General features: G+C 32.2%; 1 protein-coding gene across 1 annotated transcript in view; it reads right to left on the bottom strand.

Annotated features, from left to right (window-relative positions):
• The window catches only part of LOC129233390 (BCAS3 microtubule associated cell migration factor-like), a 70688-nt gene extending 46694 nt beyond the window's left edge, over positions 1-23994 (bottom strand). The window contains exons 1-12 of the mRNA XM_054867424.1: positions 23927-23994; positions 23481-23535; positions 17672-17732; positions 17459-17559; positions 11285-11366; positions 8900-8963; positions 8701-8808; positions 8509-8585; positions 5947-6023; positions 5467-5550; positions 3230-3394; positions 159-389 (exon numbers count right to left, since the gene is read on the bottom strand). Of these exons, the coding sequence (XP_054723399.1) occupies positions 159-389; positions 3230-3394; positions 5467-5550; positions 5947-6023; positions 8509-8585; positions 8701-8808; positions 8900-8963; positions 11285-11366; positions 17459-17559; positions 17672-17732; positions 23481-23535; positions 23927-23994 (1173 nt within the window). The remainder of the gene's footprint in view (positions 1-158; positions 390-3229; positions 3395-5466; positions 5551-5946; positions 6024-8508; positions 8586-8700; positions 8809-8899; positions 8964-11284; positions 11367-17458; positions 17560-17671; positions 17733-23480; positions 23536-23926) is intronic.
• Positions 23995-25968: the final 1974 nt, after the last annotated feature.

The raw sequence follows: 25968 nt of genomic DNA, 5'->3' as shown, positions 1-25968 counted from the left end.
TTGAATTTCTGACGTTTTTTGGAAACAATGCTATTTTAAAATAAGGCAACTTTTAGAAATATTTTTGTAAGTTAACATTAAAATCAGTTTCCAAATGAAGGATCTGAATTAGATCATGGAATAAGAGCTCAAATCAGACTTGTTTCCTAAACACTTACTTTTGCTGTAGTTTCCCCTCGATGCAAAGTATACAGGTGGTGAATGGCACCCATTGCAGAACTTGCCGGATGCGGAAAGATTCGAAAAATATGAAAACTATGTCCTAAGCGGCAAGATGTGAAAAGCAACATTCCGCTAGGATCAAACTCCAGTGCTGCAACTGGTTCATTAGCATGAGCTGGAAAGTGCGCAATGATGCCTTCACCTTCATAATCTTCATCTATGTTCACCTATAATGTATAACTAGAATATTAACTACATAAGTAATTACATGCACATATATTATTGTATTTAACATTAATTTAACATGAAAATAACCAGCAATTTTTTATAAAGTTGAGTATAAATAATAATTGTAAAATGGAAGTAGTTTAATTCAAAATGCATAAAACATTTCCTAATACAAATACAATTTTGTCAGAAATAGATGTTGACAAAATTATAAGAGAAATTTTAACATCATGAAGCATTATCGAAAAGTAAGAGTTTTAAAAGTTCCTCTGATTATTAACTTATTTATTCCATTTCTTATCAGTTTCAAAAATGAATGCCACACGACACAGAAGAGGTTTTTGCAAAGGAGGTTGATTCATCGAATTGACTTGGACACTCTTGTGATATGCAGTATGTAGAAAATAAAATTTTTTGAATTAAATTTATCAAAAACATAAGAAAAATCACTTCTATACACTCCAAACATATACAGTAAATCAGGTTGAAAAAAATTTCAAGGGACCATCTCTTTTTTTAATGAAACAGGAATTTTGTTTTGGTGAAATTTAATAGAAAAATAAAAACATTAAATTTATTGAAAATGTTGACTATATATATAATTCTGTTGTTGGGATCCTAAAAATGTAATTAGTTACTTCAAATAATACTAAAAATTAGCATAATTAATGAAAAAAATGTAATGTAAAGATAATTACACTTTTAAAGAAATGAAAAATCGTCTTGCTACCCCTGCAATAATCTTCAAATCATGCAATTAAAAATTTTACTGCATAGTAAAATCCACAACTTTTTTTCTTTTTCTTTGTGCTAGTGAGTTTGAAGATGCAGACAGTAAAAGGTTGAGTAACTGTTAAACATTCGAAAAAATGTTATCTGGTACATAACTCAGAGAATAAATAAAACTGCATTATGTTTATAAACTTGCAAAGGTATGTGTAAATTTTGGAGCATTTTCAATAACTTAAATTTTCAGAACTTTCTTTATTGTTTTCTAAATTGCGATCACCAGCAGTAGTCTGTATAATACCTATTTTCCTTAATGCACCATCTACAGTTTAAAAATTTATATATATATATATATATATATATATATATATATATATATATATAAAACACTTATGCGTTACCAAAAATGAGATAGTTTCTTTTGGCAACAATCAGTTTATTTGAGAATCTTGATCAAGCGTCTAGGCATCCATAGTTATTCGACTTTAAAATCTCGAACAAGCATCAAGGCATCCTTCGTCATTTCAATGAGCTTTTATTTATTTCTTTCTGCTGACAACGATGAACTTATTTATGAATCGTCTATTTCGTTGACTATATTGTTTGCTCATTCACTTCTAGTGTTTGGTCTTCAAGTATTTAATAGGATTTTGATTTAAAATAGTATTTTAAGAGCACTTGAATATAATTTACAAAGAAGAGACAGCAGACTTGGGGTCTTTAGATGAAAGATATGAGAGCAGATCTGTCAGAAATGCTGCCAATAGGAATAGACGCGCTAATACACGCCATGAATTGCAAATTGAGTGACAATTCCGCAAGTGTTTCAGGATATAATTGTGAATAATGACTGAAATTTGTGATTTTGTCATGATCTTTACAAGAGGAAAAAATTGAACTCCCGTAATAAATACACAAAACGCTGATGGAATTGTACACTTATGCTTCATAATAATCTGTAATGAACGAGTTACATGTATAAGTAATTGTCCCCTTTAAATGTAGGAAAATCATAAGTGTTTCGAAAAGATTTATGAAAAAACAAAAAACACTACATGTACTTAAATACAAATAAAGCTAACTAATATATTGTAGTACCCCGTATGGTGACCGGGGTACCTCAATGGTTACCATGTGGTAACCAAGGGGTCAGAATAGTCCCAACGTAGCCTATCCTTGTCGTAAAAAGCGAGTAAAATAGGCCTGGCCCGTCAGGTTGGGCGCTGGGCTAACAACTCAGCCCTGTAAAAAATTACTATTGTTCAGAAATCTCAAGAAGTAAAAACCGGACTGCCCTTATGGAAACGACTAGGAACGAATACGGACTTGAAGTAGGGACTCAACCCATAAAGTCACCTTCACAAATACAGATGGTGCACTCAAGAGGGACCGCCCACCAACCAGATGGCTCGACTGTGCCGAAAAAGACTTAAAAACTGTTGGCCTCAGTGGATGGAGGAAATCTGTTTCCGACAGGGCGGGATGGAGGAAACTGATTAAGCTGGTCTTGACCTGCCCTAGGCTGTAGTGCAAAAAAGAAGAAGAATATATTGTAGTGACCAGTGAGCGAACATAGCAAGATCGGATAGCGAAGCGATCTGAAGGAAAAGTGTACGCAGTTCCGAGGGTTGGCGAGCGTAAGCGAGCAGGAGGTAGTAGCTCCCTAGTCTTCTAAATATTACACTCTGAATTGAAAAAGTTTTTCTTGTACCAAGTTCCAAAAACTGCAGAACTAAAAGTTTTTGCTATATCAAATTCTTTTGTGATAGTAGATTTTTGAGAAACTACTTCTGGGAAAGCAGTATTTCTTTAATGTGTTTCTAGTGGCGACTGAGCATTAATTTGCCATAGCAAGTATATTGTTGTATTTTGTTTTTGCCATAATAAGTATTTCCTGCAGATTTCCCTGAATTTTACATTTTATTAAACATCAGAATTAGTTACTAACTAGACCACTTTCTTACAATTTTCTGCCATGCCTTTAACAAAAAAATATGCTAGAAAAAGAATCACATATAGCTTTTTTAACGCCAGAAATGTTAGCAATGCAGTTTAATAATGTTTTAAGAAAAGAAGAGAAAAAAAAACATTAACAGAGTAAAAAACTTACTTCACCATTAACAGCAAATAAATCTAAAATAGTGACTATTCCAGGTTGACTATCATCAGCGTCTTTTGGATCATGCTTTATTGAAGATGGTTTGATCATATGTTTTTGCCCACTGAAACTGTTTGCTACAGTTTCGCCAAATATCGTCAAACCTTTTGTAATGGTCTAAAAATATATTTTTTAATAATTTGAATCAGAAATTTTAACAGAAAATAACTTGCATTTCATAAAGAAAAATAAGTTGCATAGGTAAGGTATGCATTTAATATTCATGATATTCAGACTCACCATATACATTGGCTCCCAAAAGTGTGCGTACATTTTGCAAATTTTTAGTAAAACCAAAATAATGCGAAACTGAATTCAAATATGAAGTCTAATATTTCTTCATATCATTCCTATGTCATTCTAAATAAATCCTGTAATTTTTTCAAAATATTGATGGATTTCTTTTTGAAATAGATTAAAAAACGAAGAGACAGAGAAATAATACCCCACAAAAGTCATTGTACGCTCAAATTTTTTCAAATAAATTCATGATTAAAATTATCATATGTCATTTTTTTTATTATTTTTGCAGTGTGTTGACCCTTAAAAGTCATTTGGCTTTAATTTTTTGTTTATTTATTCCTTAATATTGTGCTTATTACTTTGAAATGGCTGGTATTCATTAAAAACTTAAATTTTTTTCCGCACAGTAGCTGTAAATTGGTTTGAAATGACTCTAAATTAGTTAATTTATTCAATTCTATACTAAAGTGCTTGATAAAATGCTTCAAAGAAAAGAATAGGATCGAAAACAAGGTAAGAAAAGGTCAACCGGCAGAGTTGACAAAGTGTGATCGGAGAATTACAGTTGAAAAATTCATGAGAACATTTGAGTGCTGTAAAAGTTTTTAGAGTTAAATGAAAAATTTTACATTCAATTTTCACCTAAAATTGTTCATCAAGTTCTCTGATTAGCTGGATTAAATGGGACTTCTTCCCACTGAAATTTTCCTGGTCGTGAGAAAAACAGAAAGCTTACGCTTTTCGTCTCAAAATCAATGATAAATAAGCTCAAAACATTTTAGAATTACGTTTTGCTTACAGATAAAAAAGAATTTAACATTTCTGGTTAAATTGTTGCATAATTGCAAATAGAAGAAAAAATAAGGAACTTAATCTTCAGAACTTAGTTGCACCAGTTAATCAGGACGATGAAATTGTTCTTGTGTGAGGGTGCATATCAGCATCAGGACATGGTAGTTTGGAATTTTTTGATGAAATAATGAATCATGCTGTTCATTTAAATATTTTAAAAACAAATTTTAAAATTTTAGCCAAAAATTTGGTAATAGGAAACAGTTTTGTTTTTTTATCAAGGCAACGAAAAGAAGCACATGGTTTTCAACGTTTGCATCTAGTGCCTCAAAAATTGTCCTAAAGTTTAGAAAATTTCCCTTCAATATCCAGATTTGAACTTAATGTAACATATTTAGAAATATCTGGAGGCTAGGTTACGAAAATATGGCTTTGAAACAAAAATAAAGCTAGAAACAGTAAGACTCAAAGTGTGGTGGAATACTAACTCAGAAATTACGCAAAAAAAAAAGAAAGACAAAAGAATGAAACCTATTTCCAGACGTTTAAAAGGTGCTGTTGATACTGCATGATATTCTACTAAATAATAACTTAATAAAAAGTAAGATTATTCAATAATAAATAGACTTTTTTAAAAGTGTACGAAGACTTTTCTAAAATAAAATTTCCGGCACTTTTTGGTTTTTAATTTTTAAAAAATTAAGTTTCAATATATTTTTTTAAAAAATTCATATAGTTTTGTTGAAAATTGATCATTGATCTTATAATTAAATACACATTCTGAAACATTAATTCCAACCAATGGATAGGGTCCTATTTTACTGAAAGTCGTAGGCCTACGAACACTTTTGGGAGTCACTGTATGCTCATTATGTAATATAAAAAAAAAACAAATAAAGAAATAAAGAAAAGAAAAAAAAGGCTGAAAAAAGCACAAGAGCTACACGCTTTAATGTCTACATTTTTGAATTTTAAAACTATATTTAAAAAAAAAACCCTCTCCCCCCCCCCAAAATAAAATAAAATAAAATAAAATAAGTCAGAGAAAATTAGTTTAAAAGAGGTGCAGCAATCAGAAGTGATCAATACATTTTAAAGTCTTTATTTATGCTTCCTGTTTGTTTTATTTTTTAAAAGAATTGCCAACAACATACTTTTGCTGCATGAATAATTGTGGCTGCATATGAATGGACACCATCTCCTGCCATTCCACCACCACTTTGATAAACTGATATCAGCTGAAAATTAAAAAGCACGTTAATAGCAGAATATAGTGTTTCATCAGAAAAGAGTATAATTATGTATTTTTATTAAAGAAGCAACAAAAATAGTCAGTATTTAAGAACACAATAATTTTTAACATCACAATAAAACTCACAGCAAGTTGCAAATTACATAAATACAATAAAACCTCTCTAAGACCGCTCCCTTGAGAGTCTAACCAAATAGCGGCAATTTTGAGGAAAAAGTCTCAATAAAAATTGATATTATGAGAATGTAATATATTTTTTTAATGTTTATTTATGGTGCCACTACTTCATTTACAACTTTTGAATGATACATAATTTATGATAAAATGAATGTTTCATGAGAACTTAATATACATTGCAGATATTGTAAAAGAAATAACTTACTTTCTTATTGGCAAAAGCAAGCCACCTAGTTCCCAATGCAACAGGATTGACAGAAAGACCAGGTGTAGTGTAACAACCTAAGATTAAAATTTAAAAAAAAAGATGAATATTTTTGAATGATTACACTCCGACCTTGATATAAGGTCACCTAGGGATTTCCTGAAACTGACCTTATAAGCGGGGTGACTTTCTACCTGATTCATACGAACATTGAACATGTCAATAAATAAGAACGTACATAAATAGTATAATTATTTGCAAAATTTAATACTTTAAAAAAATGTCAGTTTATTAGGTTAATTTTAGGTACTTTTTAATTAAGTGAAACAAACTAATGTTAATGAAATCACAATAAGAAATTATAAAATTATCATTTTTAAATTTCAATTATGATGCATAGTTTACCATACTTAAAATAATCTTAAATATAAGACTGCCAAATTTTTTCTTTAATTTTTTCTACAATGTTTTCTAAGTTCTAATTTTCATTACAAAAATTTCAGTTCAAAAAGCGACCTTATAAGTGATTATGGTATTTAAGACGTCATGATATATCTGATAACTCATGACATAGAATTCCGAGGACATAAGAAAAATGACCTTATATGCGGTTGACCTTATATCTAGGTCTGACTTTATATCAATGAAACTCCAAAACACAGCTCTATATTTAGATAGATTTATATCTAATTATGAGATTAAACTGTAATAAGAGTTAAAGGGTAAGATAAAGCAGTGTTTCTTTACTTTTTTTTGGCCCATGGATTGACAAAATTTTTGGGAAAGAAGTGGCACAACAATTAAAAACTGGTTTCCATTTTTTTTTTCCTCCAATACTGCCATACATTATAATCCTGCCTTACAAAAGTATCTTGTTCTGAACAGGAGTAACATTTTTATTGTTTGCATGCATAGGAAATTCATTTCAATGCACATAATCCCATTGGCATTATAAAGAATATGTGAGGACTTGAAGGGAGGAAGGGGGGGGGGGGGAGCAGGTGCCATGAGCTTTTATCAGAATATTCAGAACCTCATGTAAAATTATTGTTGCATCACCTTACAGCATATATAAATCTCATTTTGGTACATATACTTACCCTCAACCCCCCTTCATCCCAAAAAAAGGTTAAGAGCCACTGCTTCTATACACATTCAAGCATATAGAGAATCAATGAAATAAGAAAATAAAATTAACGTTCTTAAAAAAAAACGGCGGCCATTTTGAAATTAACGAAAGTACATACACTAGAATTGAGTACAGTAAAAATAAACAAAACACAAAAGACTTTTTGAAAAAAAAAAAAAAAGAAGAAGATAGAAAACTGTCTTAACTTGTGCAGTTCCCATATGCAGCAATATCAAGCATTGTTATTTTAATTTATCAACATATTTTTATTTATTTTTTTCGTTTCTTAATATTTATTTATTTATTTCATTATTTTTGAAATACTTGAAATATGTTTTAACGTGGAGAGGTAAAAATCTCAGAGGACCGGTAAGATTTTTCAGCGGAACCGGGTATTACTGAGTTAAAAGAATTCATAGCATTTATTTATTACCCATAGGTGCTCTTTAAGATAACCAAATAAATGAGCAAACATCAGCAGGATTTGAATCTTGAATAAAAACAGAAAACTATACTTTAGATTGAAAATTGTGTTTATTTGTTTCAGTATGTATGCAGCTTTGAAGTTAATATAATGCATTTTTGTACTTTTTGACAACTTTGATCTTGAAAAATCAAGCTTTTAATTGCACCATTAAACACATACATACATAAAATCGTTTTTTAATTTCATGTGAACTAATTCCATTCTTGATAAATGCTAAACGAAAGTATTAAATGGATTCACTGTGTCAAGTGCTAACAAAATTTCAAAGTATTAAAAGAACTTCGTGTTTTTATTCAACTCTTATACTTTTCATAGAATACCATATTTAGAGAGTAACTATCAGTTGGATAAAACATCCAAAAGTACTTGAATCTTCAAAAATCAGGCGGTAAAAAAGGATAAAGTAATCATAATTTTAAAGGATGAAGTTCAAAAGTTTTAAGTGAGAGTTGAGTGTTTAAAAGTTGTTAATATTTAAGTTTTCTCTTATTTATTTTTTAATATTTGAAAAATGCAGCAATATTTTTTTTTAATTAAGAAAGTAACAAATATATAGATAGCTTAAATTAAACTTGGCATGTTTCATTTGAACTACAAAATGGCTTTATAACTTTGAAAAACAGAAATGGTTGTCCCTTATGCAAGAATTAGAACACTTTTTTTTTCTATTTTAATGACAGCATTTTGAACAGAATTACTGTTAAACAGTTACTACGTGTATGTTAAAATAAAAGTTTTTTTTTCTTTTTGTATTATTCTTAAAATCAGAGATTTGTAAGAAATTTAAATTTAATGTTTTTAAAAGCAGTAATACAGTAAAAGCATGAACAATTTAAGGTGCTTATGTTAGAGAACTTATAAAAAGGCGAAAAAAACAATGCAGTTGAATAAAAAAAATAAATAAATAAATAAATACAAAAAAGTGTTGATGAAGAAATAAACTTACTAGTAACAAAAAGCAATTCTTTTAGGCTACAAGCATCATAGACATGAATTCTACTATGGAATATTACAGCTATAACTCTGTGAGGCAAAAAAAAAAAAAAAAAAACAATTATCAATACAGGTGTATAGTTTTGAATAAATAGAAAATAAATTTAAAAAAATAGAAAAAAAAAAAACAAATGCACTGTCTCACCTTTTGGCACACTTCATATCAGACACTTGAGTTTGATATTTAAGGCATTCTACTCTATCACCAGTCTTTAAAGATACAAAATTTATAGAGCAGAATTGCTCACCAGCACTAGAAAAGAAAATTAAGTTAATAGAAGAAAGAAAAAAAAAATAATGGGTTACTGAACAAAGAAACAAAGAATAAGAAACAAAGAAAATACCTAGTACTATCACATATGGCAATTATTGGACGATTGGCAGCAAAGCGATCTTTTATGGACAATGCTAAATAAATAAATAATATTGAGTTTTCAAGTGAAGTTAAAGCACAAATCAAGTGAAATTACAGATAGTTTTATATAGGGTGTACATAAATAAATGTCTCAACTTTGTATGGCAATTGAAATAAAACAAAAAATAGTGCAAAATAACAATTAAAAAATTTTTGGCTAATCTCATGCGAAAATTATTCTTGAGATTGTTTATAATTAGTTTCTCTTGATTTTAAAATTTTGAGCTAATGAAAAAAAAAAAAATGCACATATTACAAGCTTTAAAAAATTGAAAAAAAAAAAAAAAGAATTTGATTTCAATAAGGATATAATTATCAATGCTAACAATTGTAAACATGGTCATTAAAGCTTGTATATAAGTTAAGAATGTGATTAAAGGCATTTGGATAACTTTTGTGAATTTCCTTGACAGTTTTAGAACACTTGAATTCTAAGACAATCAGTGGTGTTCCAATAGGGTATACTCCATATACGTCGCATACTCTGAAATATTTTTTAGACATATAATGTATGCCCTCAAGGTTCAAAAAGTTTCATATTATGCATATGATCGCATACACATATTATGCGTAATGGATTACTGGGAGTATACCCTCAAAAAATTGATGGGAACATCAATGAAGACAATTACATGGTTTTCAGGTTCTGCAATCTGCATTCTGCTTTAAAATTGTAATATGTTTTATTTCTTTCTTTGAAAAAAGGGATTCAGTTCTACTTTAAATACACTGCTTGACAATTGCTAAGGAACAACTACATTTTCTAGAATAGTTAAAAATAGACAATGATTAAACACAGACCCAAGTGTATAGTTATTAGGGAGGATGTGCCTTTATTAAGTACAAAATAGTACAGATAGTACTGCATCAATGAAGTAAAAACTTAAAATTAAAAAAAAAATCCTACTTAGATGATTTTCAAACAACAACAAAAAACTGATCAAGGTCATAATGATGGAGACATGAGTACTTAAGTATGACGCGTGATTACCATGGACACTAATACATATTTTGCATCTGTTTTCCCTACTCCCCACTAAACTATCAAGGAGTTCTTTGGGGATATTTTCCCACCCCTCTCTCAAGGCGGATTTGTGTTCTTGTACTGCTCTGGGAGGGATGGTTCTTTGCGCAACACGCCTGCCAAGACCCTCACAGGCATGTTCAATTGGATTTAAGTTGTTAGAGAACGCAGGCCACTACATACGGAGAATTTTTTCACTTTGCAGTGTATCTAATACTTTAATGCTCCTGTGTGGCAGTGCATTGCCGTCCATAAAAAGAAAGTCTGAACCTACAGCCCCCCCTAAAAAGACGAACATAATCTAGTATAACTTCTCTGCAATACCTTTGCGACGTAACGCTTCCTTGTTCAAAAATGTGAAGCGCTGTTCCGCCATCGTGCATGATGCCTGCCCGCCCCATCACGCCTGGACCGTACCGATCACGTTCGCAAACTAATTTTTGCGCATAAACGTGTTCCACGCTCTCTCCACAGCAGTTGGTGACCAGAATCACTTGTCACACTGAAATGAGATTCGTCAGAGAACATCACTCAAGACCAATTTTGACGATCCCAACCAACATGTTCCTTACAGCAGCGTAATCTCTCTTGACGATGGCGTGGTTGAAGTGGAATGCAACGTACGGGCTTCCGTGCATACAATCCAACATTTTTTAATTGCCATGAGATAGTTCATGCAGAAACATGTGCACTGGCAGCGGCCGTAAAATTTGCAGCTATCCCTCCAAGAGTGAATTTTCTGTTTCTTTTTGCCATGAGGGCTACATAGCGATCCTCTGAAGGTGTGGTGTTTCTACCATGACCCCTGGCATGCTTTTGCGAAGCATTTCCACCTTCAGTGGCCTTCTTTAATCGCGAGATGACACTTTTTGTTGCACCCATTTCAGCAGCTACAGTGATGACACTTTGACCTGCTTCCAGTCGTCCAACTGCTCGTCCACGATCGTAGGTTATCAAATGATGTCTTGCTGATATTTTACGCTTAAATATTTTAAGAGCCAAACAGAATTTCAGAGAAAAAACGTTTTCAGCATCCAGTAGTATTTTTGTTAAACACCAAACAGCGTGAATTTTCGTACGAATCTTGAGTTTGTATGCACTGTTTCTTATGCAGATAACGAGCCTTGATCTACCATGACCATGCCATCTGATCATGAATTTATTTCCATTGGTCAGCTGTCTGAGGCACGAATTTGCATAAATCACTTGTTCCTTAGCAATTGTCAAGCAGGGTAATATCTGTAGTTAAAAAAATTATAATAAAATGAAGTTATACACAAAAAAAAGTACCTGGTTCAGGGGTTGATAAAATTTTTAAAAGTTTAACAGGCCCTTGTCTCCATGAAAGTACTTCTTGCGCTTCACCTCCAGCCTTTGGAAACAAATATAATTCACATATTAAGTAGTATCAACAAAAATATTAAAACATAAGGCAAACGCCCTGTTCACAAATTACTGAAGAAAAAAAAAAGGTATAAAATAATAGATCTTTTGATAATAGATCTTTTAGAATTGTGCCATCAATTCATTTTCAAGTTTGAATCAGCAAAGAAAAATTATTTTCTACAAAAAACATTGAATATTGAAAGCTATGCATCTAACAACTTTCTCTTGAAAAAATACATAATTTATAGCACATACTTTCTCCTTGAATTAGCTCTCCTTGATTATAGCTCTCCTTGAATTAGTTGGAAATATATATCATCAGACATCAGTAATTTAAGCATACACTTACACAAACATAGAAAATTATGACATTTTGTAACATGATGCATAACATTTCTTAAAGAATTAAAGTTAAGTTACGGTTGAAAGTATTAGTGTATAACATGACTGTAAGTACGCAAGGAACTCATCTATTATCTAGGAGTGAGGGCGTGGTGGCCTGATTGATCAGGCATCCAACTGATAACTAGAGGCTCCAGGGTTCAGTGCCAGCTGGTCGAAGACCCTCCATTTTTATTAATGGTGACTGGAGCATGCTAAGTATGCCCGTGTGGTTACCAAGTTCTCCAAGTTCCCATTCCAAATCAATATCTATTGGAGGGTGCTGGATAAGAGGTTGTTCGGTTCATGTTCGGGATGAAAAAACAGCTGTATTCAGGGCCCCATCTAAGCGGTTAATAGGTATGGGGTAATAGGTAATAGTGGTAGGTATTGGAGACTTTGGAGTATAGTGTTGCATTATCTGGGAGTATCCAGAGGTGCCCCCCTAAAATCAAGGGAGCACCCACCTAAATATCGCAAAGACCCCTCCCCTGCAAAAAATGACAAAAACACACTCATCCCCTAAAAGTTTCAATAGCGCAGTCTGCACCACGACTCCCCCGAGGGTCATTCCATGTCAGTTCAACCACACCCCAACACCCACCATCTCAGATTTCAATGAAACTTTGTATACTTCTATGGTTCATAGTCCTAAGTAACCTCCTAAAGTATTTCTTCTCTATTAAAAATAGTTTTTATTTTATGACCCTTCAAAGTTTTGAGATTTTGCGTTAGTTGTCATTCACAGTTCTCTCAGAATGAACTGCAGCTGTTTGCAAAAAAAAATTATTTCTCAACAACTAAAGATAAAAAGTTTTTGAAAATTTTCACATTATACATTAAGACTTCAAGCATTTTAGAAAAAAATATATCAAAAATCTAAATTTATATTCAGCAATTAAAAAAAAATTAACAAACTAAAAATTTTAAAAAATTTTCAATAAAAAATGATTTTCAAAATTTTAATTTTTTGGCATGAGGGTCTAAATTAAAATAATTTATATATTTTTTTAAATGATCAGTAACATGTGTGCTAACATATAAAATGAAAATCTTTAGGGGACTTTGAGGGATTCTGGCCCTTTGCCCCCCTTATTTTGATAAAAGAAAAAAAATCGATCACAATCTTACAATCTTAGCTAATTACTAATAGCATCAAAGAAAATTTGAATAATGACATACATTACTGTTTGAACCCAAATTTAAACATTTTAATACTCAAGATTTTTTTGAATTGAAAGTAGTTAATTAAATAAATTAATAATAAACAATAAAAATAGGTTATCGCGAAATTCGAAATTTTCCTACAACAATTTATGCATGCTAAAAATTATTGTTTAGTATGCATTAAGACAACATAGAAATTTAAAAAAAAATCATCTAATTCTAATTTATAACTAAGCAATTAATACAAAGTATTACAAATCCTATAAATACCAGCTCATAGTTCTTAAATTCCTTCTAAATTACGTCTGTTTTCCTACTAAGAAGATTAGAAAAAACGTACGTCATTCTAATTGTTGTGTTGTGTGTAATCAGATCTAGGCCAAATACAAGTAAAAATTTGATATCTGTCCAGTAATGATTTCTCTAACCAACTGGGTAAAGAACGGACTAAAAGACAAATTCGAAGCTAGACACTTCTAGTTCGCAGAGCTTTTAACTTGTTTCATTAATCTAATGCAATATCAAATTGAAACATGGATTTGTTTTCTGCTTATCAAACAGATTAGCCCAGAAAAGTTCAATTTCCCGTGCCTCCCCCCCCCCCCAAAAAAAAAAAGATTTTTCTGTATCCGCCCCTGAATTGCGGTATGTTGTTTAAAGCCACTTTTTATTTTATACAAATGATTTATAAACATTCTACTCTAAATATTCCTGTTTAAATACAGTGAAACTTCAGTAACTGGACACACTGATAACCCCTGTAACTGGACATTTATTTTTCTTAGGGTTGGCCCAATGCCAAATTCAATGACTGAAAATCTATCTAGCTTGACACACATTTGCGAGAACCCCTTATCAGTCCACACCCAATTGCTATTCTAGTTCAATTTTTGCTACCAACATTCTTTCATATTAACTTTTTCTCAGAGTTTTAGGAAATCTCTTTTAGAGAATTCTATCTTTTATCCAGGGGAGTAAGCAACCACTCTGTGCTGTTAGTGCAATTCTAAAAGGATAGGATAAAATATACCTAACTGTAGAGATAGAAGGCACCATTATACCTGTATTCTAAATAAGTGTGAGCAGGACTTTTTATCTTTAACAGACTTGACTAACAAGAAACTTTTATCCCTTTTCAACAATTATGTATTTATGCTTCACAATATATTCAAATATATTATTGATTTTACTATATACTTTTCAAAGAAAGAAAATGAAAAGAATAGAAAATTCCTTCACTGGAATTAGTTTTCATAATGTGAATATTAAGCATCAGTAAGTAAGTTGTACACACAGAAACTCTTTAGGAATTAAAATTTTAGAACCCCAGTAAGTTGACGTCCACTTAAATCGAAATTTTTTCATGTTTCCTTGGTTTGTTGAGTTATGGAGGTTCCGTTGTAGTTTGAATTAGCACATTTTATATTAATTTCTTTTCTCTATTCTATTTATTGCATTTAATTGCATTGCACTAGTGTACACTCCCAAAAGCAGTTGAGGAAAAGATGCAAGTTATGTTGGGGGGGGGGGGAATCCGGACAAATATTGTTTTTTTCCCTTGCAAATACTAATTTAGTTTCTTATTCTCATTAAAAAATATACAAAAATCCATTGAATATGAGAGATGCAATTTATTTCCTCATTTGCTATGAAGGGAGGGGGGAAGGTAATTTACTTCATTTAGAACATATTATTACTAAGCTATTAACTTTTAAGGGGTGTTAACTATTTTCAAGAAATGAAAAGGATGAATTTGTTGCTGTACAGCAGTAACACTAAAATGAAAAACAGTTCCACTATACTTAAAATACACCGCCAGCTCAGTTATTCCATCCGAGGACTGCAGTTTCGTGCTTTTTAGCACTCATCAGCCCGGAATAGGAATCACATGAGCTGGAGGCGAAAAATCTCTTAAGGGAGCCAAGAGAGCCAAACAAACTAGTAGCTAATACAGAATTAGTAAGCCAGGAGAATTAGGGCGGTAACTTACTACAAAATACAGTTCCACTATAGCAATTTTTCTCAAACATAAGGGTTTAGGTGGGAGGGGGGGGGGATCCTGAAAGTGCTAGAAACTGCATGATTATAAATTGGTGTTAAGAGTTAATTTTTGTTTTCCGTTGTCTTAACTAAAATGCAGTAATCTGTATGCAGATACTGCAGATCTGTATGCTGTTGTCTGTAACTTTTAAATTTCATGATATCTTATTTTCAGAATGTCTATATTTTAAACAATTTTTAACTATTTCAAATTTAAAAAAAAGCTTAAATATTTAATTTATATGTCTGACTTCAATATTAAACACACTTTATGTATATATTTTTAAAAAAATAATTGTTGGGAACTCGGTTTTCAAAGACATAGAAGAGCTTTTCTCTGATGCTTTCGTTTTTTCTGAAGAGGGGTGGGGGGCAGAATCCCTAAAAGACCCATAACTTTTTTCATAGGGGAAGTTAGGACTCATACTCATGATCATTTTTCATTGCTAAACATGATTTTTAAAACTGACCCTGATGTTAAAAATTTGACAATAACTTTTTTCATCAAAAAAAAAAAATCAAAATTTTTCTTTTTCCAATTTTTTAAAAATTCTTAGTATAAACCAAGATTATTATAATATTTTTAATGAAAATATTCAAAATCTTAGCATTTTTTATGAAAATTTCCAAAAAGGTAAGTTTATTAGTTGCTAAGAAACAATTTTTTCCCATTAAACAACAGTTCAGTTTGAATGTCTTAAAAATGACAAAAAATGCAAAATCAAAAAATTTGATAAGTCTATAATACCAAAATACATTGAGATTGAAAGAAAAAAAAAACTAAGGGGTTGCTTTTTACCACAAAATAAGGAAGTATACCAAGTTTCATCAAAATCTGAGGTGGTACATGTTAAAATCCCATTTTTACTGTAGATTTGGGGTGGAACTACCCCATATTTTAAGTTATTTCAAATGAAAAAGAAGCTTAGATTTTTTTTACATTTGAGTCCAATGTTCAACACACTGTATATTTGAATTTTTGTCGTAATTGCTGACAATTCTGTTTTTAAGAATATGGAAGAGATTGTCTGTATGATGTTTCCTGCTTTTTTTTTTTTTTTTTTTTTTTCAGAATGGGGGGGGGGGGGCAGAATCCCTCAAAGTCCCCTAATGTTTTTTATTGCATAAGTTAGAATACATATTCATGATCATTTTTTTAAAAAAATTATGATTTTTAAAGCTGACCCTCTTGTTGAAATTCAGAATTATGTCAGCACCTTTTTTTGACAAAAAAAATTTAAAATTTTCACTTTTTTAATTTTTTAAAAATTTCTTATGTAAACTAAAACTATTAAGATATTTTTTATCAACATGTTCAAAGTCTTTACATTTTATGCAAAAATTTTCAGAAAGATTATAGCATTACTTACCAAGAAACAATTTTTTTAATAAACAACATCTTCTCAGTTTGAGTGTCTCAAAAATGATAAAAAATGCAAAATCGCCAAATTTCAAAAGGCTATAAAATCAAAACGAATTGATATTGAAAGAAAAAAAATTAGGGGGTTGCTTATAACCATAAAGGGATGAAGTATACCAAGTTTTATCAAATTCCGAGACGGTGGGTGTTAAAATCCCGTTTTTGTGGTTGATTTGACGTGGAATGACCCCCCCCCCCAGGTGGGCACCCCTAGAGTATCTACTCCATTCAAGATCAAATTAACTTATTGTCAAGCAGATTATAATCTGTGATAGAAAATATCTTGATATTGTTGTTAAACATTGTTCACCAGTCGACGAGGGGCCATGTCAGTTCCGTTTTGGAAACTGGGAGTCTTGCCCTCGAGAAGGGCCAGGCCAAGTTTTTTAGTTGTATAAGTTTTATGGAAGAAGAGGGTCCAGCTGAACTGAAAAGTAGTTCATCTTTGCTATTAATGATCCTGATAGTTCTACTCATTTTATAATCACATATATCCTAAATCCTGATTTAAATGTAATTTATTTTTTTTAAATTTGTTTGTAAGATTCAACACAAATCTAAAAAAGCAGCTCCAAAGTTGACAGCTGTGTGTGTGGGGAAGGAGGGGAGGAATAAGTTTTGATGCTTTATGATTAAAAGTAAATTTATTTGACAAATAATTTCCAGAGAGGAAAGTAGAATTCCTCCCATACCCATGAATGCTAATAAAACTTTTTAGATTAAAACAAATCCAAATAGTTTTTTCGTAAATTTTCAATGTAAAAAGACCTTTCTGTTCAAGTTTACTCAAAGCAAATCAATCTGTTAGACAAAGATTTACATGGGATGAAAATTTCACCAATAGGTTTTATATTTTTCACTAGTTCAAATTTAAACATAGTGTTCCAATCAAAAAATGAAACATGAGAATGAGGTGTCATGGCTACGAATTTGCTAACATGATTCAAATAGGACTATACCATTAAAAAAACAAGACGGGGAGTGGGAACCATACATTCAAACTAAAAAAGATTTATGAGTTATAGTCCAGTAAAACTTCAATAAATTAAAAAGAAAATTTGTGAACTTACCGGAACAGACCATATCTGTACTCCATTGGTATAGCCCAAAGCGATCAAAATTGGAGGATGATTGGCATTATGTTCACCTTCTTCACGTATTAGGCTGTAATCTAAAACACAACCATTATTACTTACTTTAAAATTAAGGTACTAAAGAAAACTCTCTAATTTGTTGACACATTCATAAATATTGCTCTTAAATTCCAAAACATTCATCCTTACCATTGATGTCACAATATTCAAATTTAACCCATAAAATTGTCTCTTTTTCCCCTTGTTTAGCCTGAAAAAAGACATTGAAATTCATAAACAAAATCCAGCATTTATTTTACAGAAAATTTTATAATTAAATCAGGATAAAAACATTCAAGATAATTATAGTATAAAAAATACATGCACAATTTGTTTATTTCACAAAGATAGGGGAGAACGTTCGTTTGCTTTTCTACATTTCATTTTTAACCAACTTCAAAAAAGGAGGTTATGATTTCGTCATGCGGCTTTTTATGTATGTTTTTCGATTATTCCAAGACTACTGGACCGATTTGAAAAATTCTTTTTTTGTTTGGAAGGGTATATTTCCCAGATGGTCCCATGGTAATTTGGTCTGGATCTGATAAGGGGTCCCGGAGAAATCCAAGAAACTTTGAATTTCACACGTTGTGGATACGTAATCCAGCCTACGTCAGTGAGCGAAATACGTCACAGGCCACGTGGATTTTCGTTGACCAGTGTACTTTCACAGAAAAGGTTCGTCTTGAACGAGAATTCTCGCAGCATATGGATGATTAATTTTCGCCGCCTGTTAATTTTTTACTTATAGGTGTTACCAAAGTTTTTACTTACTTACTTTATTCACTAAAATGTTTTTTTTTTTTTTTGATAATTCAGTTTTTAAACATATTTAGTGTTCAATATAAATGGAATTGAATTCAGAACACCCCTCTCCCGATGAACTTATATAATAATATGTTGTAACTGGTGTCTAATTTCTCAAGTTTGACCAGTATTCTAGATTTACTATTTCACAAGCCGACAGTTTAATTTAAAAATAGGGTTATACTAATTAGCAGGGCTAAAAAAAAGGAGGATGTTCTGAACTCGTCGGATTAGTTTCTTCTTTGAACAATGTTTTACAAATACTCGAAGACACCTGTATCCAGGGCGTAAACGGGGGGGGGGGGGAGAAAGAACACCTGTTGGCCCGGGCCTGAGAATGAAGGGGGGGGGGCAATATTTTTTAAACTAGGGATGGACTATAGGGGTAAACAATATGGAGAGGAGCCTGGAAAAGTCATTTGTGACGGACCCCAAAATTTCTGTGCAGGCCCCTGCCTGCACCGATAAGGAAAAGTCTTTCTTTTTTTTTGTTTGAAACGGTGTGCTTCCCCAGTGGTCTAATGGTAATCAAGTTCGGATTTGATGTAATTGAGGGAACGCTTCAAATATCATACTCAGATTTAAAGCGATTTGTACTTTATTAACTTTGTATATCGTCTCACTTAGTGAACCGGTTTTTATGATTTTTTTTTGTTTAGTGGATAAGGGGGGGGGGGGGGGTCTAACTTTACTCTAAGGTTCCAAATCTTTGATTTACCCTATTTGTTCTTTAGAGAAACGTTATGGGTAAACGAGCTGATGTGTGCATCACGACTTCCTTTTACTCCAATTTAATGTAATTTCACCAATGCGGATAATTTTAATGTGATTCAATAGTTTTCTCTCTAAAAATCACCAACAGTGGCAAATTAAAATAAGATTTAAAAAAAAAAAAACGCCAAATTTCTCTATAAGTTGGCGACAAAACTTAGCGACCAAAAGACTGGCAATGTATCGCCAAGTATCTGCCAAATTATAACACCACTTGAGTTTACATCGAAATTAACAATGATTTCCCCCAAAAAAGGGCAAAAGACCCCTTTAAAAATATCCGAATGCAACCAAAAGGGGAGGTGCACAACTAGATCCCACTAGGAGTCTACGTTACAAATTTCAACTTTCTAGGACATACTGTTCTTGAGTTATGCGACATACATACACACATACGTACATCCGCACATCCACACATACGCATATCTGCACATACATACATACATATATACAGACGTCAAGAAAAAACTCGTTGTAACTAACTCGGAAATCGTCAAAATGGATATTTCGCGTGTCTATATGTTAACAACTAGATCCCACTAGGAGTTTACGTATCAAATTTCAACTTTCTAGGACATACCATTCTTGAGTTATGCAGCGATTCAATGTTCACTCTATAAATATCACCACCAGTGGCCAAAATGAAACAAGATTTAAAAAAAAAAATCGCTAAATTTGTCGCCAACTTGACGACAAAACGTGGTGACCAAAAGACTGGCGATATATTGCCAAGTGTCTGCCAAATTATAACACCACTTGAATATACATCGAAATTAACAATGATTTTCCCCAAAAAGGGGCAAAAGACCCCTTTAGAAACACCCAAAGGGTTCTAAACCCTCTTTAGAACCAAAAGGGGAGGTGCACAATTAGACCCCCACTAGGAGTCTACATACCAAATTTCAACTTTCTAGGACATACCATTCTTGAGTTATGCGACATACATACGCACCTACCCACATACATACATACGTATATACGGACGTCATGAGAAAAGTCATTGTGTTTAACTCGGGGAATGTCAAAATGGATATTTCGGGTGTTTGTACGTTCTTATGCACTTATCCGCGTGTGGTCGGGTTGAAACAAAAACTCAACATTAATTTGGGGGTGAGCAAAATGGAAATTAAAGCTGAATTTTGAGTGAAATTTTTTTTGAGAATACAATACTTCCTTTTTTGTAAAAGGAAGTAACAATAAATTTCATGTAGTTTCACCCATGAACGATTAAATATAAAATTCATCGTTTAAAAAAATGGCATAAAACAAAGGTATGTGTTTTCTTTACACATAAATAAGAAATTGCAAAAAAACATTATTATTAAAGTAATAATAATGAAAATTTTGCATCAAAGACTCTCTAATGCAAACATAAAATTTATTCTAGTGGAATTTTTTATCTTCATTTATAATGGGGGCATTTGATGAACCATGCGACTTTCATCACGAGTTACATGACATGTATTCTTGTGAAATATAAATTACAATTTAAAATTTAACAATTTACAATGTTACAAATTACAATTTACAATTTTTTGACTAGCAATTTACAGTTTATTTGCAGTTTGGGAAACTGTAAACATTTGAATGTTTCTAACTAGATACTGAATTCAGTCTATACTTTTCATCAGAAATGAGATGTATCAATTATTGCATTTCTACTAATGCTCGCTCATCGTGAGGTTTAGTTAAAAGTCTAAAGAGTTCTAAATCAGATCGTGCTATTACTTTAAGTCTTGACTATGCTGAGAGCTACGTATATACTCGTCCTTTGCAAAGTTCTATTTTCCTAAATCTATGACAGCTTTATCAAGGGTTGTGTGATACATATTGTTGTGAAATCTAATTTACAATTTACAACTTTAATAAATACAATTTTAAACTTAAAGCGATTTTTGTTGTTTTTTAGTGACTCCTGACTTTGCTATCGGAAAGCAAACTTTGATAAAGTCGAAATAATAATGAAGGCAAAATTTTTTTGTATATCGCATTTGAAAAAGCCTTTCTTTACAGTCGTCGGAAGTCTCTGAGACGATGTGGTCCATTTCTTTTTCTATCATGCTCATCTTAGATGTTTTCAGACTCGTGTGCTCGACGTTTTCTTACTCGACATGCGCGTAAGGCCTCAATGTCATGTACTAGCTAACATATGTACTAGCTAACGTAAGGGAGTAGGTTTAGTTTTAAAGACTAACTTCGTGTTTAGTTAAATTAGTGTTTAATTCAGGAATCGGTGAGTTGTTAGTTACGTTAGGTAGTAAGTAGTTCATAGGAAGCCCGACTTAAATGGTTATTCAAAATTAAGAGATCGTATATAATTAGGTATTTAAAATAATTCATCGTATAGTAATTAAAATCAGTGTTTGTTTTATAACTGGGTGTTCAGTTTAGTTGATTTTTGTACTAGAATTGTAAAATAAATTTCATTTCTAATTTTGGGTAGGAAATAGTATGTAAGTGTAATCAGTTATTTTTTGCTTTTTAGTCCCTTGGTGTTTTTTTAAGGCGTTTTTTTTAATTTAAAAATAATTTATCTGATCAAAAACTTAAATGGGCAGTTTAACACCCCCCCCCCCTCCCTACATGAGGTTCATTAAACATTTCTCATCATCCCAATTTTTTTTTAAAATGCTCAGTTCATATTAATTTTTCAACAGAACTGAGGCAGACCAACGTACCCCAAGAGCAGGGGGGCCACCTAGAAAAGGGGGGGAGGTTCAGGACACAGAGTGTGCCACTCAAATTTTTAGGACGGCTGTTTTGAGGGGCAGTTTCTCCTTTTAAGGGGGGTTTTAGCAAAATTTAGGGGGGTGCATCCTTGCTCTTGGGGGGAGCACCACAGTCTAAGTGCAGGGTACATTGGTCCATTTGCATTTGCCTTATGTTTAATTTATTCCATGCATTACTTGTGGCATTGTTTTACAAGGTACATAATAAAAGTAATGAGCATGGTTCTATAAACTGATTAATTGATCCAACTTGTGCAAACCATACAAACTCTTCAAAATATGAACCTCTCGCATTAATACATGTGCGCAATCGCAAATTTGGGCGCCTGGAAGTCCTTGTCTAGATTGTTTGTAAGGAACTTTGCAAAATGGGCTTGAATGTTTCCTACAAACTTACAAACTCCTGATGCTTTATATTGAGCTTTTTCTTTAAGCGGGGGGGGGGGGGGACACAAGAATACAGGTCCGGACAGGATGGTGGTGGGATTCTGTGGAACCACTGTTATCTTGCTGCGGGCCAAGTAGTTGACAAAGGTGAACTGGGTGAGTTGTTGTGGAAGAGTTTCATCGAGTATTTACATTGCTTTCCATAGCATTCTTTTCAAGCCACAAACAAAATTTGATGGAATATCATTCAACCATCAGACCATTTTATTTCCAGGGACACATCGAAAAATCGGAGAGTGAATATCTTACAACTCAATATAAATGGTGAGCGGAAGAAATTGGATGAATTAGCCTTAATTCTCATTTCAAAAATCATTCAGGTAGCTTGATTGTAGAAAACCAAACTGAACCCAGGGTTAAACCTTAAAACCCAGAGGTCAGCAGTGTATATTTGCAACATTAATGTCTTACTGTTAGCTTATATCAATTTTTTCTTGGGCCGTTGGCCCCTTAACGACATGGGGTCTGCAGGTACGCAGATCCCGGCCTGATTTTCCGGCACTCCGGCTTATAGGAGCAAGCTGAGCCTAGTCAAGATTTTAAGGGCAAATCACTACTACTTTTTCCCGCCACATATAATGAGCTTTGATGGAGATTCAGGGGGGGAAAACGTGTTCATTACTTTTATAATGCACTCTGCATATTATTTTTACAATATAATTGAGTCATATACAACTTATTCCCAATAGCATGACAAATTTATTAAAAATACAACTTTTTTGGAGCTTTACTTGTTATAGGTACGTCACTTGGTGCATGTTTTATTTTTTGTTGGTTTTAATTTATTTATCACAATTGCTTACTAAAAATTTCAAAGTTGAGGACAGTTAACAACTTCAAATTTCTTAGTTCTAGGGTTGCTTTATACATGTAAACAACACCATTCACTTCAAATAATTTTTTATTGCTGCCAAGGTAAAAAGTAAACAAGTCGCCAAACTTAGTGATAAAACTTTAACTGAAAAATACAATTTCATTTATTTTTATTTTTTTTCGATTTGGACCAGAAAAAAAAAACAAGGTCCCAGCACACCAACCACCTTAAATTTAAATTTCAAGAGCGAGATACATTTACATTATTGGAATGGACCTTCAAGAAAATGCAGTTAAAATGATTAGAAAAACGTGCAAAAATGATAACATGACTAAAGATTAATAAATATTCTTTTTTTTCTTTTCTGTGAAAAAAAAAAAGAAATTCTTACCTGCGGAACCACTTCATGAATAAATCCAACAACACTTTCAACATAAGATTTATCACTGAAAATACAACGACCTTGATTAAATTTATTAAAACAAGAAATATATAGTTTAAATGTAGTTAAAGAGTTAATTAGCAAAAATAAAACATTACGAGACTCAAAAGTAGTTAGGTGAAGCAATTTCTTTGGAGATCGTAAAAATCTATAACTACGTAAACAAACTTATTTTTATCTTAATTTATTCACAAAGCATTTAATATGTAATGTGAAAATATCCAGAACAAAATGTAAGAGGAAATTAAAATTTAGAAGTCAAATGCCATTACATGTCAAATTTTTATTGCGCAGTACGCGATAATAACAGTAACAATAACATGACGCAAGCCCAGTGTTTACCTGGTTTGTAAACACAAGAGCAAAATTTGGCGATGGCATATTTACAAACATACCTCACGGCTTGTGGCCTAACAATCAATCCAGTTGGTTTAGGCCCTCTTCTACCAGTTTCTGCAGCCATGAGCAGTATTTAAATGCTATAGCAATTGAATAAACTCTTTTTTAATACTGACATGAATACAGTTCCTTTCCACTACCAGACGCTTCCACAACATAATAATGAAAACATAAAACAGCTGTAGCGCGATTCTCTAAGTGTTGCCAAAGATCAACATAAATTTTCGTTATAAACAAAACAAGACCCTTTTTTCTCCGTGCGCTTTTCCATCCTCCTTTGTTTTTGCTTTATTCATTTATCCATTTATTTTGTCTTAAAAACTTGCATACTTTATCTAAAACGCCTTTTTTTGCATTGTAATGAAAGTCTCAGGAAATCGATGTTGAGTTATTCCGTGTCAAACCACAACAAATCATTGAACCCAGAATCCTCCTACCGTGAGGTGTTGGTTTGTCACCTCAAGTTTATACATAATTAAAAAAAAAAATGTATTAATCACTTGTGTTTAATTTCCGACAATCTTCAGTGTTATAACCAGGCTCGTCACTTCGAATTTTTCCTAGGAGAGGCGGGAAAGGAGGGGAGAGGGACAAAAAATAGATATAATCAATGCAAATTGTGTCGAAAAGCAGCGAAAAATACGTCTACTTCTTTCTAGAGAAAAGATTAATTTCTCAAAAGCTACGAAGTGGACCATTTTTCCCTCTTGACCCTGTAAATGACGAGTCTGGTTACAACTCAAAACTTCAAAATTTAAAAATTCAAAAATCTTTAAAATGGTATTTTTTGAAAATTTATTTTAAGGCTTTTAAAAGAATTTTTAGTTTTCCCTCTTGATTCTGCTTTTGCGACTAACTAGAGCTAACTGTCGATAGCTCGAAGTGCCAAGGATGGGAAGTTTCCGCAGCAGTCTCAAAATTTTAGGACCCAGTGAGAACTTCGAGATAAAGGAATATTCCAGTTATAAGCTTCGAGTTATCGAGATTCGTCAGTAGTTTTATTATAGTTAGGGCAAACCTAATCTAGCAGCGTTGAAGTGCTATGACTAGGATATGCGTAGCTTTCATCAGGGGTGCCCACCTATAGAGGGGATCACGGCGCAGACTGCGCCATCGAAATTTTTAGGGAGTGGTGGTGTTTTGATTGGTATTTTTCTCTTTTTGGGGGGCTCTTGCTCTTTTTTTTGGGGGGGGAGGGGTCTTCGCGATATTTAGGGGAATGCGCCCTTGCTCTTATTGGGAGTGGGCACCCCTGCCTACGTCATGCTGCCTAGTTTTACCCCAATAATATTTGTAATTATGTTTCCTTTTCCGTGTTTTCCAATGTCATCTGTATTAGTTGGAGCAATTCTAACATGGAAGGATCGCAATGTTGCGATTTTTAAACTTTATATGTATTCTGATCCTATGTGTCAGACTATACGTGTCTGACCAAAGTTCATCTTAATATGATTGGCAATCCTTTTTTTTTTTTTTTGAGCTGTTTATTATTCTCATCTGATCAAAGTTGAAGTTGCTCTGATTTTTCAGATTACTATGATTACAGATTACGACAGTTGTCTTAAATATTTATTTAGAGAACGAAATTTTCTTCCCCGTAGTTACGAATAGTCTAAGTTTGTTTTATTTATTTATTTTATTTTATTTTATTTTATTTTTATTTATTTATTTATTTATTTTCAGGGCTTACAGACTTTACATTAAAAAAAGGTTTTTTTGTGTAAAATTGCTTTTTTTTCCCAGGAAAAAACGCCAATATAAATGAAGTTAAACCTCTACAAAATACAAATTTTCCAAATTAGTTGTTCTCATCATTTAAGATTCCATTCCATTGGTAGAAACAAGACGCTCGACGAGTAGGGTCCTATCGCAATTCGTGATTGCGAAAAACATAATTTAAATTCCAGACGTCAAAATACAAAATGGATGTTTACTTTCTTTTTTTCATTAAATTTTCAATTTAATATTAGTACTTGTAATTATAAAAGTTACTTTCAAGGTTTTGTGAAACTTATTTAGAAAATTCTCTTTCAAAATG

The sequence above is a fragment of the Uloborus diversus genome, unplaced genomic scaffold, assembly GCF_026930045.1.
Source record: "Uloborus diversus isolate 005 unplaced genomic scaffold, Udiv.v.3.1 scaffold_374, whole genome shotgun sequence".
NCBI lineage: Eukaryota > Metazoa > Arthropoda > Arachnida > Araneae > Uloboridae > Uloborus > Uloborus diversus.
This window is presented reverse-complemented; position numbering and strand designations above follow the sequence as displayed.